Raw genomic sequence first — 17,753 nt, 5'->3', positions numbered from 1 at the left:
AAAACCAAAACTGCAACATGCCCTGTGTACAGAGTGTAAGTGCCGCTCACTTACATTGTTGATAGACTTATGCAAAGCTTCCCCCAGAGAGTGCCGCTGTGAAAAGATCACAGGAATAAAGGGAAACATTCAGAAATCGACTAAGCGAAAGAAAGAGGGACAAAAAGGGAGAGCAAGACATAGAACATTAATTATAATATGCTTAAGAAACAAGTAAGTTGAAAACAGTTCTGAAAAAGAAATCAGACAAAAAAGAACTTTTTATGACACACAGTCTACATCATCTGTAGTCCTTTAAAACAGTGTCTGATGCTTACGGGCTTGCAGACTTACCTATGGAAGATACCAAAGGATGACAGTACATGTAAACCAGAGGTCAGTTTAAAAGACAGTGGTTACTATTGAAGCACCTGGAAGGAGTATTACTGTTCTAAATTCCTTCCAGAAATCTACAATATAATGTCTTAAAGCATTCCACTCAGCACTGAAGTAGGTTCTAGAAGGATTTCTCTTGCGAGAAATGAGCAGATGAGAACTGAAACACTAATTTCATTGACTACATAATTTGAGGACTAAAAATAAATATGAGATAATCACTGAAAAGCTAAAGATTGAATAATAATCTGGTTTAGTGTAAAAGTTCAGGGGAAAGGAAGAAAAGATGCCTTTGTATCTTTTAAACCCTATTTCTTAGACTGTATTTGATAAAATTATATATGACCTGAGTTCATTTTTTAGCTCATTGAAATGTTCTGTGATAAACCATTGGAAAAACATACTCTCCCTCCCCTAAATATGGGAAAAATGTGATTTAATTTTCAATTGCCTCATTTTTTTGCCTTCCAAGGATACAAAGTAGTATTTTAAATTTATATTAATAATATAGGAAAGTTACTGCAAAGTGGCTTTTACTGTGGACATTAATCAAATTTTCAGATGGAATATAATTATCTTTTCCCCCATAATGTGACTATTCCTTAATGTGTTACAAACTAAAGATAGCTTTTATTTGGTAAACAATTATTTACTAATACCCTAAGACTAATTTAGGTTACAGTTCACAGAGCTGAAAACAAATAAGTTGAGAAAAATTATTAACTTTCTGTTTGATTATTCTATAACTTCTCAGTTTAAACTCTCATACTTTTAATTTTATTTTTTACTTTATTCTTTCTTCTACTCATAATATTCTTTATATACTAATGAGATACTTCTCCAGAGTTCACAAAGTTTATGAAAATCCAAGGGGTTTTTTAGTTGTTGTTTTTTTTTAAACCTCTTTATATTTCTCTGAACTGATATCCTCGTATTAGAAGTTAACCTAAAATGAACGTCATTTACTTATGAAATAATTTTTTCATTCTTTAAAGTATCATCAGACAAAAAAAGTATGTATGCTATTTAGGATTCCTGAACTAACTGATAAATTAGACCAATATTACAGATCAGAGGTTCTTCAATAGGAATTGTAGATTTTCTATGAGAGAAGTATACTTGAACGTCTGGAATCTAAACTCCTATGGTACTACCTCTGTCCTCATACTGCTGCAGGCCATGGGAATACCCAAACCAAAAGTCCTGGTCCACAAGCTGTGACCTGGGGTGACTTACAGCACAGACCTGGCAACAGCAATTAGAAGAGGCACGGCAGTGGTGATGGGTCACCATACCCTTACTGGTGAGTACATAAATGAAGTAAGACTTTTTTGTTGAAGTTCTTAATATTTTTCAAGTGTCTTCCGAGCCTTAGTGCCTGTGAAGGCATAGGCTGTTCTGCATTTCATCACAGTCCCAGTGCAGTATTTTGCAGAACACACATACACATACACACACTCAATACACGTTAAAACTACTCGGGGGGCAGGTGGGAACTTTCCTGGTAGTCCAGTGGTTAAGAATACACATTCCCAGTGTGGGGAAGGGTTCAATGCTTGGTCGGGGAACTAAGATCCTGCATACTACGTTCAGTTCAGTCGCTCATTTGTGTCCGACTCTTTGTGACCCCATGAACCACAGCATGCCAGGCCTCCCTGTCCATCACCAACTCCCGGAGTTCACCCAAACCCATATCCATTGAGTCGGTGATGCCATCCAACCATCTCATCCTCTGTCATCCCCTTCTCCTCCTGCCCTCAATCTTTCCCAGCATCAGGGTCTTTTCCAGTGAGTCAGCTCTTTGTATCAGGTGGCCAAAGTATTGGAGTTTCAAGCTTCAACATCAGTCCTTCCAATGAATAGCCAGGACTGATCTCCTTTAGGATGGACTGCTTGGATCGCCTTGCAGTCCAAGGGACTCTCAAGTCTTCTCCAACACCACTGTTCAAAAGCATCAATTCTTTGGTGCTCAGCTTTCTTTGTAGTCCACCTCTCACATCCATACATGACTACTGGAAAAACCATAGCCTTGACTAGACGGACCTTTGTTGGCAAAGTAATAGCTTTGCTTTTTAATATGCTGTCTAGGTTGGTCATAACTTTTCTTCCAAGGAGTAAGCATCTTTTAATTTCATGGCTGCAGTCACCATCTGCTGTGATTTTGGAGCCCAGAAAAATAAAGTCAGCTACTGTTTCCCCATCTATTTGCCACGAAGTGATGGGACCAGATGCCATGATCTTAGTTTTCCGAATGTTGAGCTTTAAGCCAACTTTTTCACTCTCCTCTTTCACTTTCATCAAGAGGCTTTTTAGTTCCTCTTCACTTTCTGCCATAAGGGTGGTGTCATCTGCATGCTGATCTACAAAAAGCCTATAGCTAAAACTACCCAGTATTTTACCACATTTTCTTTAAGCTAGGTATAGATATCACAGTTCCATCTCTTCGTTCTCTTTTCCCAGGGTCCAGGCTGAATCCCTGATGTTTCTTTCACATAGTTTCCTGGTCTCCTAATTTCTCAGGAGAGGATTCCGAACCTTCAAGGTCAGCTTCACTTGTCTCCTGTCACTGCTTAGGGCTTCTTGTCAAGGTCATGGTCTAAGTTAGCTGAGAAGAGGTGATAACTCTGGGTCCTTTTCTATCCCCTCTACCTCAGTTATCTGCTTGCAGCCATTCTTTTATTAAGAGGTATTATTGTTACTTATTTAACATGGGCAGAAAACTGATGAAAATATAATCTCTTTTCAATAGACAGAAGTACAATTTCTAAAGAGAGCATTTCTTTCTTCCTAACATAAATCTTAAGAGCCAGCTGAACGAGTACTGAGCTTACAGAACCAAACTGATGCAACATTTTGTGTTCCAAATAGTCTAGACCAGTGCTAACAAGAACTATAATTGAGACCCATGTGTCACTTTAATATTTTAATAGCCATATTAAAAAAAGTAAAAGTATTTTTAGGCATATATTTAACCCAATATATCCCAAGCACTAGCATCTCAACATGTAACTAAATAAAAAGTGCTAGTGAGACATTCCATATTTTTTTTATATTAAATTTTCAAAACTCAGTATATATTTTACACTGACATCTCAAATTGGACGAAGCTCACTTCAAGTACTCAGCAGTCATAGGTAGCTTGTTGCTACCATATTAGACAACACTCATCTAGCAATCAGAAAGCATTCTGCAAGGGCCTTAAACTGGCTTTTCCGTCACTCTTGATCACCAGCACTGATTTTGATGCTCCATTTCTTATTTATGTCATTGTTCTTTCCTACTGAGCATGAACAATGCCCAAGTATCCTGTGACTGTAGAACCAACAAGTCTAAAATCAAACTCACCACCCCATCCCCTTTCGGTGCAGTAGCTGTCTTGACCTTCTTGTCTCAGATGATCATCTTTCCGTTATCTATGTTTCAAATCCTGGGCCAGCTTTAACATGTCCTTCTCCTTTACCAAAGTATTCCATCAAATTTGTTCCTTTATGATTTCTCTCGTAATTCTCAGTGAAATAAACTTAATTCGGGTCCTATTTGGGTGGACTTATTTGTACTTCATATATTTAACAACTTCCTCTTTGGATGCCCTGACTCAGGTTTTCTTTATTCAGCAACCCCTGCGAGCTGACTATATACTATGCACAGTTTAAGCTGCTGGGATGCAGCAGTGAGTAACACAGGCAAAGAACCAGCGCTCATGGAACGCCATTCTAACAGGAAAGAGACGCAATACCATGCTGCTGCTGCTGCTGAGTCGCTTCAGTCGTGTCCGACTCTGTGCGACCCCATAGCCGCCAGCCCACCGGGCTCCCCCGTCCCTGGGATTCTCCCAGCAAGCACACTGGAGTGGGTTGCCATTTCCTTCTCCAATGCATAAAAGTGAAAAGTGAAAGTGAAGTCGCTCAGTCGTGTCCGACTCTTAGCGATCCCATGGACTGCAGCCCACCAGGCTCCTCCGCCCATGGGATTTTCCAGGCAAGAGTACTGGAGTGGGGTGCCATTGCCTTCTCCCAATATGATGCTATGTGGTAACAAATGTTTTGAAGAAACACAAGGCAGAATCACCGAGTGACAAAGGGAGGCTATTTCAGGGGAAGTGGTCAAGGCAGATCTTTTTCGAAGATTAAGATCTGTGCATAGGGCTTCCCTGGGGGCTCAATGGTAAAGAAACAACCAGCCAATTCGAGAGACATGAGTTTGATCCCTGGTCCAGGAAGATCCCAAATGCCACGGAGCAACTAAGAACATAAACCACAACTACAGAGCCTGTGCTCTAGAGCCTGGGGGCTGCAACCACCAAGTGCATGAGCCCTAGAGCTTGAGCTCTGCAACCAGGGAAGCCACTGCAGTGAGAGGCCTGCGCGCTGCGACAGGGAGCGGCCCCTGCTCACCTAACCAGAGGAAGCCTGCTCGGAAGTGAAGGCCCTGCTCAGTCAAAAACAACCATGTTTTGAAGAAAAGATTTGAGCAGAGAATTGAACAAATTGAGGAACAAGCCATGTAGATCTGGGGCAGGTGGATTCCATAAGCATTGGAAGATGCAGAGGCCCTGAGAAGGATTAAGCTTGGTGCATGGGGTCCAGAAACTCCACTCCAAGTAGCCCAGTATGGCTGTAAAAAGCGAAGGGATGCATACACCCGTGGTGGATCCATGTCAATGTATGGCAAAACCAATACAGTATTGTAAAGTAAAATAAAGTAAAAATTAAAATAAATAAATAAATAAATAAAAGTAAAAAAAAGAAAAAAAAAAAGCGAAGGGAGACAGTGGCAGCAGGTGACTCTGGCCGTGCAGACAGAGGCCAAATCATGAGGCTCCTGCAGGCCACAGTAAGAGTGTGGAGTGCACTCTACAAAGGTGATGCGAAGCCACTGGTGGATCTGAAGATTACAGTACCACCATCCAATTAATAATTTAAGAGTACCACTTTTGATGGATGGAAAACAATTTGTAGGTAGATAAGAGAAGAAGCAACGAAACCAAATATAGGTTCCAGGTGCAGCACAGAAGGGTAGTGGAGGAAGTGGTAAGACATGAGCAGATCTGGATGTACCTGGAAGGCAGGACAGCAGAAAATACTGGTGGTCAGCTGCACAGCATGCGAGAGAGGAGGCGGTCATTCCTTACTGCTTAGACGGCTAGGCAGTAAGGATTGACAGTGTCCAGCAGGAGCAGTCTGGCTTAGGCTGAGGTGATGGAGGGATGCATATGCATTCAAGAGCCCTGTTTCACATACTTTAATTTAGATATTTATACTGAGATGTCTACATTTAGTCCTCACTTCAATATTAAGCTTTCTAAAATAAAAAAAAATTCAGCATGTTATTCTGCTATCCACAACCCTTTGAGAGAATCTCATAGCTTATTGAGTAAATTTTGACCTCCTAAGACTGAGAGGGTCATTTCCTAGGCAGGTTGATAAGAAGTCTAGGGGTCCCCAAGGAGAGAGGGGTCTGGAATTCTCAAGGAGGAAGAAAGGACAGACTTTTTTTCCTTCTCTACACTCCTTAGGATTATATAACAACAATGTATTCTGCCTGAGGACAGTCTCTGGATTAAACCTTCTGGCTAATTCTGTAAATTATGGGAGTAGACCTGCTCTTTACAAGGATTATATAATAACAATGTATTCTGCCTGAGGACAGTCTCTGGATTAAACCTTCTGGCTAATTCTGTTATCTTAAAATGTAAATTATGGGGGTAGGTCTGGTGAGGTCTTTGCAACCTCCAGAGATTCTTTGGATTCATTGGAGAGTATATAACTTCATTGCTAACACTAACAACGGGGTACTCTTTCTACCCCCTTCTGATGCCTATGTCAGAAGCTTTCTCTATCTCCTTTATACTTTATTACACAAAAGCTCTGAGCGATCAAGCCTCGTCTCTGGCCCGGATTGAATTCTTCTCCTCCGGGGGCCAAGAATCCCGGCGCCGTGATTCAACAACAACCTTTCAAGACTAGAAGTCAAAGTTTTTCACAATGATCTCTCTCCCCAATTGTCCTGTTATTTTTCGGTATTCCTTACAGTGTCTGGGAAATTTCAGTATATTTTGTCTGATACATTGAGTATACACTGAGTATAAATGTCTGATAAATGGATAAAAGTATTTGTGTTCCCCCTTCACCTTATTCAAAAGCCACACTACAGCGGACCTCCTCAATGAAATGTTACCCAATCACATTGGCTATATTACTTTTCTCTAACTCAATACTCCTACCCAGTAGTATGCTGATAAATGTTTTAACAGCTCTCTGAAACATGAAGCCCTCATCTGTAGCATTTGTTATACCTAGGATGTAAACACTCTCACCATGGATGACTGCAAGCCACGATGACCCTGATGACCCTGAACACGGAGTTGAGAAGGTACTGGCAAACCAGCTCGGTGAGCTGGTGGCGCCCCAACCCCACTGCTTCCACAGAACTAACAGTCCAGACCATTTGTAAAGTCATTTACAGCAGAGTGACTTTTACTGAGGGGTCTGTACACAAGTCTTTCCCCTATTAGACTGCAAATATGTGGAGGGTAAAAACTGTGTCATATGATTGCAACAACCAGCTAAATGACCTTGGGGTCTCAGAGCTCAAGATGGAGAGTCAGACCTAAACGACAGAATTCCATAATTCTATGTCTGAATGATCCATGTATCTCTCAAATTTCTCAGTTCGCTGATCTGAATGGGGGCGCTGGAATACGAAGTCATACTTCCTTATTATTCCAAAATAAAATCTTCCTTGAAAAAGATGAAATAGAGAAATAAATGATGACAGTTTAGGCTCACAAATAGAAAATATGATCAATGAGGAATTTATATAATCATTTTTCAACTAAAGAAAAATAAGACTGTATTTCTTCTACTTTAAAGGAATTCAAATGTGTACACTCATTAGCCCAGGAAGCAAAATTAGTTTTGGACTAAAGTATAATCATTGAATAGAAAAAATAGAACACAATGAAATAATAAAGGAAGACTAAAAGATGTAAAGTTAGGCTCTGATTGGAGCACAGAATGAAAATAAAAGCTTCTGGAAGTTTTCATAAAGTAAAAAAACATCGAACTAAAGAAAAATAAAATTCTCATGCTTGTCTATGTCCATTTTTTCAGGTATGTAGGCCATGAGGGTGAGTTTAAATTAAACCCATGTGAAGGACGAATCCTTTTACTTCTTCTTTGCTCTAAGTAGGATGAAATACATGTAAGCTAAGGCTCAAAAATTAGACTTGTGTTCAGCTTACTCAAAAATGATTTAAACACGTGAAAATACAGATCCTCTGATACCCTTTCGCAACAGATGCTCTGCCTAGGCCCTAACTGTTTCCTGTTCTATTTGCCACTTTGTACTCCCCTAATTTCACAAAGCCCAAGCCAGGTCTGTCTTCCCCAGGTGTGGAAGGGTGCAGGCAGTGCCGCGGTGACAGAGTGAAATAGCTGGAGGGGGCAGGGCAGGGAAGGCAGCTTTGAGGAGTAGGGATGAGCAGCAGTCAGGCAGCTGGAGAATGGTGGAGCAGGCGGCAGAGCACAGCCTCTAGGAAACCATCCAAAATAATCTACAGAACAAGATCCAAAGGGCCAGGAAGGGTCTTCTGTCCAAAAAAAAGTTCCATGAAAAAGACTGCCGGTCCTGCAAGAATGTGTCCCATCTCATATATTGACAAAGACTGAAGGCTCTAATATAATACTCACCTCTACTTTAATGTGAAATCCTCTGTTTAGTTTTCTCTTAACTTTCTTCAGGTAGACAATCCTGAATGTAACAGCTATTTGCCAGCTTATCTACGGTAATGTGTGTGCCCTACACATTTCAGAAGTGGGGAAAAAGGAAGATGTTGTAATTTTGGAAATGGTCTCATGGCCTGACGCAGTAGAGAACAGCCTCACCTTTAGAGGCAATTAATTCTTGGTTACCTTGATATTTATGGTATCTCCTTTGAAAACGGATTTAAAATTTTTTTCTGTGAAGTTGGCAAAAATTGTAGCCACATGTAATAAAATACATTATAATACATAGAACTAGAACCAGATGTAAAGCATTATATCCCCTTGGGAATGAACAATGTAGACTAGATGTCAAAAAAAAAAACAAAAACAAGACAAGGATACCAGAATATCAGAGAGGCATGGAAGAAATCTGAGTAAATGGATAATGAATAAAATAATTTGATAGAAAACAGGTGGGAGAGGCGGTGTGCCCTCTTTACAGCGCCAAATCCAGCTAGAAAATGTGTAGCTCAGTAGATCCTCATTGACTGAAAAACAGGCAGACTTTTAAGGATGTTTTTCCTTTTAACTGTAAATTGGATTATGTGGTAAAATTAAAACCTTCCTAAGTACAGAACATCACAGAGGAGTGTTACCACTCTATCCAGTAAAACATGTCCCTCTAGATCCCTAAGGAGGGATGTAAAAAAGTATAGAGAAGGTAACTAATAAGCAATGCTAACACGGTGACCAACTTTTAGTAAGAGCTGTTTTCTTATTTTTGTGTGAGTTTCAAAGGTTTCAAATTTATTCACAAAAGCTCATAAATATTCCTGGAGGTAGACTCCCTTTCCAGAGTAACACTGTAAGTTACTAGGAAATACCAGTCACAAATGGGCAGGCTCAAAGTACTCTGGAAAGGTACTGCATGTATGTACCTATGTAATAAATAATCCTACAAAAAAGCCTATCCTATTTATTTTGAAATTCATCGTGATCACAAATAGAAAGATAATAGTAGATTTCTGGCACTAAATTGCTGAGCTGCTTCTTATCAAGTTCTGCACTTGCTTATCAACTGGTGACTCACACAGTCAGTCCTATTTAATTATTGGCTTTGCAGAAGACTTAAGAATTCATAAATTTAGAAGTTGTGTAAATGAGTGACAATGTGCAAATTCACTTAATTATAGGTGCTCTGGAAATAAGCGAGCCTGACATAAGAAGATAGATTTAGAAAAACCACACCTTACATTTATGTCACTTTGAAGCACAGCATGCAACTTCCTGCTGGTGAGAAAGAAGTAAATTGCTCACTTCTAGAAAGTGGTTTTAGGAAATTGGGATTACTTTTACTAATAAATTTTACCCTCCATTGCCCAAATGGTATCTAATGGCTTGGAAAAAGATGTTATACCTTCAAACTAAAACTTTTCCATTTAAAATCCTTAATTTGTTCAGTTCAAATATTAAACCAAACAACTGTAAGTGCTTCTCAATATTTAGGACTGTAGATATAACATAATTATTAAGCACACTATTCCTAAAAAATTTAAGTTAGTCCTATAAAAAATAACAAAATACAGTGAATTAACACACAACGTTTTATACTTCTTTAGCTAGCAAATGTCAAGGAAAATGATCTTCCCTAATCCACAGACTATTAATTACCTGGTTTAAGAGATCTTCTACTTTCTTCTGCCATGAATCCCTGGCTGCATTTTTCTCTCGCTCTTTTAACTGCAAAAGTTGAGACATTGCTGACTTTTTATCCTCTTGATGTTGAAGCCTTAACTCTTCACGAAGTTTGGAACACTCTTGTCTAAAACACAATAAATGTGTTTAATTTGTAAAGAGAATTTTTCCTCTCAATAACTACAGTCTAGTTTGTGTGCAGGTTTTCTAAGCATTTAACTGTCTCAAAAGCTGGCTCAGAGTAAGAGGTGCTTATTTTATCAGTAAGTTAAGGGCCATAAGGTAAACCGGTAACTTATCAAGATCACTGATTAATCAAATTACTGAAGGTAGAATACTTTCTAGAACAATAAGTCCTCTGACTTCAGATTAGTTCTCCACCTATATTATAGTCAGGAGAAGGAAATGGCAACCCACTCCAGTATTCTTGCCTGGAGAATCCCATGGACAGAGGAGCCTGGCAGGCTATAGTCCATGCGGTCGCAAAGAGTGGGACACGACTGAGTGACTTCACTTCACTTATAATATAGTTAAGGAAATGAAATAAAAAATTATCTGTATTTAAGCAGAAAAACAGAACTTCAATTTCTCTACATTTAACCATGGGAAAAATTAATTAAAAATGCTGCTACTACGGACCTCCCTGGTGGTCCAGTGGCTAAGACTCTGTGCTCCCAATACAGAGGGCCTGGGTTTGATCCCTGGTCAGGGAACTGGACCCCGCATGCCACATTTAAGAGTTCACCTGCTGCAGCTAAGACCCAGCATACCCAAATAAATAAGAGCTTCTTAAAAAATGCTGCTACTATATCTTTAACAATGAGATAATGTAAGCCATATAAATAGAAAACCATTTTTTTTTTGCATATGCGTATAGTAAGACGACATTAGAGAGTAAAGAGTGTACCTAAGGTTTTCAGTCCACTTCATCTCTAGGTCACGGGCCATTCTGTCCACTCGTAGTTTCTCCTCTTCTTTCATGGCGGCCACTGTTTCTTCATGCTGTTGCCTCTCCTGTTCTAGCTTACTCTGAAGAAGAAAAGCTATCAATAAGGACTAGTCTTCAGAGTCACTGCTGCTTATTTCAAGTAAGGAGAGTGCCTGCATTATAACTTTTAAATTCTTACAACACAATAATTGATAGCGCTATCTATAACGATTACTTGCAATTTTCTAACAATAAAATCATGGTACCCATTTTATCTTTTAAATGTCCTTGTGCAAGACATAGTTTATTAAGGCTCATATACTGACAAGTTATTTTTAAAAGCTTAAAATCAGCATTAAATTAATAACCTAAGCTTTCTATATCATAGGTATCTAAGAATTCAATTATCTTCACCTGAACACACACTATATAGGCAAATATATTATTAAAATTCATTCCCATTCATATCAAAACTATGCTATCTATTCAAAGCCTAAGCATTATAACTGTACCTCACTGACCTGATTAATCATGAGAAGTTTAGGCTTCTATTTTTATCATGTAACTTCAAACCAGTGGTCCATTGGTTTATGTTATAGTAATAGACTATGAAATCTGTGACATCTCTGTAGAGGAGCATAAATCAAGTGGTATTCTGGAGTGTGAGGCTGGACACGACCTGTCTGGACAACACTGGCAACCGGTGACCCCTGCCAGCAGTGCACCCGCTCTCAGGGCACAACAGAAAAGGAAGAGATGCTGGTCCCAGCTTCTGTTATCACAGTGACCCCTTCTGGATCACCCACTTGCTGTGGCATTGTTGAGGAGCATATCCAGATTTATGGGAAGGAAGTTGGTGCTGAAATTGTTGACCTGGCTAGTAAGCAGTAAATGGTGAAACCTGAATTTAGCAATCTTAGCCAACTGTCGTTTTCACTAAGTACTCTGCCTCGAGGAATTATTTTTTCCACCAAAGACAATGTTGAATGGAATAGAATTACTCAAAGTAAGAAATCTCTAGCTACTGTCCTCCTAGTTGTATTCATTTCTCTGTCTTCTACGGCAGTCTAAATATTTGCTCTGCTTCATGAGACCTGAAGGGGAAAGACAAACCTTTCCCAATATCTGCAGGTCATGGAGAATCACTCAGTTGCTATAGACCAGAGTTCAAATTCTTATCAGTTAAGAGAACTGTGCATACTATTAATATTATGGGTTGAATATTATTATGGGTTGAATTGTGTTTCCAAAGAGAGATGTGGAAGTCCTACCACCCCAGTTCCTCAGAATGTGATGTTATTTGGAAATAGGGTCAGTGAAGATATAATTAGGTAAGATGGAGTCAGGCTAGAGTTGGTGATGCCCTTCGTCCAATACAACAGGTATCCTTACAAGAAGATATAAGGACAGAGGAAGGATGCCATGAGAACACAGGGAAGACTGAAGTCGTGCTGCCAACAGCCAAGGAACACCCGACTACCAGGAGCTGGAAAAGGCAAAAAGATCCTCCCTTAGAGGTTTAAAAGGGAGAATGGCCCTGGGAACACCTTGATTTTGAACTTTGAACCTTCAGAACCGTGAGAGAATAAATTCCTGTTGTTTTAAGCCACCATGTTTACAGTACTTAGCTATGTCAGCCCTAGGAAACGAATACACTATATATAATGTGATGTTTAAAATAAACTTTAAGCAGAGTAACTAAATCATGTTTTTACCTCACTGATGTTTAGATTATAGTAGGATAATAACGGAGAAGGCAATGGCAACCCACTCCAGTACTCTTGCCTGGAAAATCCCATGGATGCAGGAGCCTGGTAGGCTGCGGTCCATGGGGTCATGAAGAGTCGGACACAACTGAGCGACTTCACTTTCACTTTTCACTTTTATGCACTGGAGAAGGAAATGGCAACCCACTCCAGAGTTCTTGCCTGGAGAATCCCAGGAACGGCGGAGCCTGGTGGGCTGCCGTCTGTGGGGTCACATAGAGTCGGACACTGAAGCGACTTAGCAGCAGCAGCAGCAAGATAATGACATTACCTCAACATTTAACAGAGCATCCTTGGTTTCCTTCAGCCTCCCTTTAGTCAGATCAAGCTCATTCTGAAGTCTTTCCTGGGAGTCCTGAAGGCTGGCAATGAGTCCTTCGGCAGAGCCAAGACCTTGTTCGCTTTTGCTTACCATTTCTTGGAGGCGGCCAATCTGCAAGTAAATACAGTACTTTTAATACATCCCAGTGTAACTGACTAGCAAACAGTCACGTTTCTTAAAGTCTTTTCTTTAGATGAAATTTTACTGGTGGATCTTTCTTGATGAATTTGTAAGAAGCACTCAGTCATGATAATCTTCACCTGTTGTTTTTTGAAAAGACCTCCATATTTCCCTTTGTTATGGCAACCATGTAAATAAATGGATACCTCAAGTTCCTGGGAGTTACTGGTTATATCATATAATCAAATACCTATAAAGAAGAACTGAAGTAGGATAAAGATTATGCCCAAGATTGAGGGGGAAAATATTTTTTTAAATACAAATATTTAAAAAAATTGCTCTTTAAAATGGCATCACATATTTCATTTGAGCCCTGTTCTCCATCTATTTATAAAAGTGATAGATTTTGATCAATATTGATAAGCTGGTAATGCAGCTTAAATTAGGGTATGCTGTGATTTCTGTGTTTCCATAAAAAAAAAACTGTGTCATGAAACTGTTGAGTTAAATTTATACACTCTTGAAATCAGCTAATAGACAATGTGTTAATTAAGCAGAGTCATACCCGCAAGTGATGAGAACTAAAATCAATAAATGAGAATATTTTAAATTACTTCACAGGAAAAGGCTATGACAAAAACATCTCATTTTTATAAAACAGCCAAGCCCATTAAAACTCAACAGATATGACAACTGGTAATTTTAAAATAATACCTGATTATTTCTCACTGTAAATACATACAAAGAAAACTGGAAATCCTTCAACCCCTCTCTAACCTGAAATTCCCTGTCCCCAACTTTCTGTCTCCTTTCCATGCAGATGTAGGGACATGCTGAGCAACTGCGGTGATGGGAGCACTCTATCTTGTTAGTATCTTTAAGGAATGCCAGCATCATAAAACGAGCTGGGCACTTTCAGTTCTTCTGAGCTCTGAAATATTTTCATAGCTAAGATTTACTTGCTCTTTGAAGATTTGGTAAAAGTCATTCTCTAAAATCCTCTGGATCTAGTGCCTCCTTAGTATATGTGGGACTTTTCAGTTTCTTTCCTGGCTATATAATTGGTTTGGCCAGGCTGTTTAACTACTTTGAGTCATTTTAGAAATTTAAATTTTCATACAAAGACATCAGTTTTCCCTAAATTTTAAAATTTACTAGTGTATTTGTACATAATATTCATATACAGTGTTTTAAAATTTTTCTGTCGTGTTTATGCCACATTCCCCTAGTCTATATAGTTTGTTTCTTCTTTACTTTTTGTGTTGACCTGGCTTGCCATGAAAGTGTTTTGCAGCAGTAAATGAATGAATTTAAGAAAAGTGACTATTAAGAGAGTTAAAGAGTCCTGAACTTAGCAAAAAATCTAGTTTCAAATTCTGGGTCTGTCAATACAAAATAGCAGTAAAAATACCTGCCTTATAGACTTATTACAATAATTCAATTCTAGGATTATGTGGGAAAAGATTTTTTTAACTAGAAAGCAACATACAAATATTAGGCACCAATCAATAAGGAAGGGACAACTAAAGCTATCAACGTGGAGAATAATTTTCTTCCACAATCCAGAAAGTTTTCAGATAAGTAAGGGTTATATACACAGAAGGAATACATGAAGAAAAACTTGTAAATAACACTATTCATGTAATTACACAAGGAATTAAAGAGTGTTCAAGAAATAAGAATTTAATTATTGACAGAATGAATATGTTTAAATAGGAAAAAACTTTAAAATTCTGTACAACTAAATAAGCAAACTTTCAAAGAACATAACTGATTAAAGTTTGTTTTCCAAATATAATAAAACTGGATATGTATGGAACACATCTGTTGCCCTTCATTGTCAGAACCTCCTTTTGTCGCTAGGGGAATCTATCCTTCCTATGGGTCCAGGAGGTCTCAGCAGGGCTTCAGCCCAACTCCAGGACTGAAACGTTCACTAAAGCATAAACAAATAAGGTCATCTCCTTCTGCTGACCATGGGGACTGGTCAGGGGCAGGCACATGATTAAAGAAATCTCAGGACTTTTAAAGGAGCTCCTAAAAAAGGCCATTTCCAGTTGCACATATACCTAAGAGGTTGTGCACATAATACTGAAGAATTACCACACAAACAGAGCAAACCCAACTCAACAGAAAAAGAGGAACTGAGCTCCAGTGTCAACAAGTTCCGTTCTGAATCTGGTCGTGACTGATGCTAACGTTCTCCTGGGACTCAAGAAATTTCCATAGGCCAGTTTGAGCTGGGCTTTCTGTCACGTGCAACAGAGGTCAATACACAGATTCTCCTTGTCAACGTGCACACCGAAGGAATTACAGTGAGTAGAAGCCTCCTCCCTGTAATAGCTACCCACACTTACTTTTCTCTCTAATCCATTCTTTATGACTCTCCAGAGTCAACTTATTAAAATTACAAGTATGAATATGAGTGTCAGCTCTACCCCCATGCAACTGTCCACATATGTGTACCCAGCATCTTCCAAATGCTTTCTGTTTTCTTCAGGATAACTTCTAAAATCTTTCAAGGGGCTTTCAAGGCACCTCGGCATAGCTCCTGCCTAACTCTCTGGTCTTGGTTTGGCAAAACTCTCCATGGCTTTTATATTCATTGGGGATAAGAGAGGCACTGTATTTAAGAATTGAGTTCTGAAATTTCACTGCTAGGATTGGAATTCTGGCTTTACCCAATTACTGTGTGACTTGGGCAAGTCACGTAATGTTTTGTGATTTAGTAACTAGTATTTACTGCATGGGATTATTTTGAGACTTAACAGTATAAAGGAGAGAATACACTGAAACAATGCCTGGGTCATAGTTAGAACTAAATAAGTATTATCATACTATAGTTACTTTTGTACTTCATCTATACTGGCATCCCTCCAATTCCTAGAAACTTCTCATGTCTCAGGGCCTTTGCGGGAGCTATCCTCAGTTTATTCTTGTAGTGAACTCCTATTAATCACTTACCACCATTCTGTAATTTTTGCTGAATTTCTACTGAAAATTTTGTCAATAATCTTTAAGCATTTCCTTAGCTTCAATATACTGGAATGTATATTCTCCTCTTTATGGCTTTTACACATGCTGCTAAATTCCTTTCCAGGAAAATCATGATTTTATATTCCCATCAGCAGCTTTTGGTGTTTATTTCTTTACCCTTATCAATGCTGCATGGTCTTATGTTTTGCTTAATCATTGTTAATTTTATGGTAATGAAATGACATCTTACTGATTTCTAGTTTTCAAATGATAGTGGTATTAAAATTGTTTTCCATGTATTTTCTTTGGCCCATTTAAAAAACTACAGTGCATTTTTCTTACTGTTTTGTAAACAGTCTTCTGGTGTTAAAACTTTTAAATTCTGTTACTCATATAGTTTGCCAATCATTTATTCCACCCTCCCCATTTTTCCTCTCTTAGTTTTGTTGGTGGCTCCACAGTAAAAAATCCCCCTGCAGTGCGGGAGATGCAGGAGACACAAGTTCAGTCCTTGGGTCAGGAAGATCCCCTGGAGAAGGAAATGGCAACCCACTCCAGTATTCATGCCTGGGAAATCCCATGGATGGAGGAGCCTGGTGGGTCGCAGTCCATAGGGTCGCAAAGAGTAGGACGCGACTGAGCATGCACGCACAATTTGATATACAGAAGTTTTAGTTTTAACTGTACAAATATTTTGTTTTTAATTCATGACACTGCCATGGTATTTCAAAAGGCCTTCTCTGTCCTTTTATTTTTGTCCCTGGTATTTTCATATTTTATTTATATTCATGATTTAATATTACATTTCAGTGCTTAGCCCATCTGGGATTTTTTTGGTACCAGGTTGAAGAAGGAATCTAACTTTATTTTCCTCTTCTCTTCCACTGATATGTAGTCTTAAAAAAGTACTGTCATCCACTATGATTCAGATTAAACCTAGTAAGTCTAGCTTCTGTCCTACTGTTCTACTGACATGATAGAAAAGTCCTCAGAGCATTCCTGATTGAATGACCTTTCCAGGCCTCACAGTCTGACTCTAATCACTGTGTGACATTGTGAGGCACTTCCAACCCTCTTTAAGTATTTGCTTTCGCGGTTTTCTAATATCTATTCACCCTTATTCTCATGCTTTGATTCCTCCTTTTCAGTTTTGTTCCTTGGCTCCGTTAATTCAGTATTGGTACTCCTCTTATTACCAGCAATCTTCTCATCAGCTATCCTTGGGTGGACTCTTCTTAAATGGCTTCAAGAACTGCCTGATCTTTAGCTCCAGATCCACACCCTAAACTAAGTTCCAACAGAGAAGTCTTGAAATCACTTCAAAGTCAGTATATCTAAACAACTCAGCGTCTTGCCATTCAATGTGTTTTTTTCCCCTGTAATTTCTGTCTTGCACTAGTGGCATCGTGAGCTGTCCCAAACACCTAAGGACACACCTGGGTCTCTTTCTCTGACTCACCACACCAAACCCCATAAATTTTATTTTAAAGCTTTTAAATTTTTATTGACATACAGTGGATTTCCAGTAATATATTAGCTTCAGGTATACAAAATAGTGACTCAATATAGAATTTTAAATAAATTTTAATAAATAAAATTTTAAATAAAATTAAAATTGTATAGGTTGTACTCTGTTTTAAAGTTATTACAAAAATAATGGCTATATTTCTACATGCTATACCATATATCCCTGTAGCTTATTTATGTTATACATAGTAGATTATACCTCTTAATCTCATACCCCCGTCTTGCCCCTGCCACCTGTCTCCCTACTGGTAACTGCTAGTTTGTTCTCTGTATCTGTGAGTCTGTTTCTGTTTTCTTTTATACATTTGTTTGTTTTCTTCTTTTACATTTCACATTTA

At 38.7% G+C, this 17,753-nt stretch overlaps 1 protein-coding gene across 9 annotated transcripts in view; it reads right to left on the bottom strand.

Annotated features, from left to right (window-relative positions):
- Positions 1 to 17,753, bottom strand: part of FAM184A (family with sequence similarity 184 member A) — a 121,980-nt gene that overhangs the window by 31,512 nt on the left and 72,715 nt on the right. For all 9 annotated transcript variants that reach the window (XR_011258775.1, XR_011258774.1, XR_011258776.1 and 6 more), the window contains exons 7-9: positions 12,742 to 12,903; positions 10,684 to 10,805; positions 9,753 to 9,903 (exon numbers count right to left, since the gene is read on the bottom strand). Coding sequence is in view for 5 of the 9 variants with exons in the window: in XM_069599128.1 (XP_069455229.1) it covers positions 9,753 to 9,903; positions 10,684 to 10,805; positions 12,742 to 12,903 (435 nt within the window). In the remaining 4 variants the exon portion in view is untranslated. The remainder of the gene's footprint in view (positions 1 to 9,752; positions 9,904 to 10,683; positions 10,806 to 12,741; positions 12,904 to 17,753) is intronic.

This window comes from Ovis canadensis, chromosome 8, assembly GCF_042477335.2.
Source record: "Ovis canadensis isolate MfBH-ARS-UI-01 breed Bighorn chromosome 8, ARS-UI_OviCan_v2, whole genome shotgun sequence".
Taxonomy (NCBI): Eukaryota; Metazoa; Chordata; class Mammalia; order Artiodactyla; family Bovidae; genus Ovis; species Ovis canadensis.
Note: the sequence above shows the minus strand (reverse complement) of the source record. Positions and strands in the feature narration are given on the sequence as shown.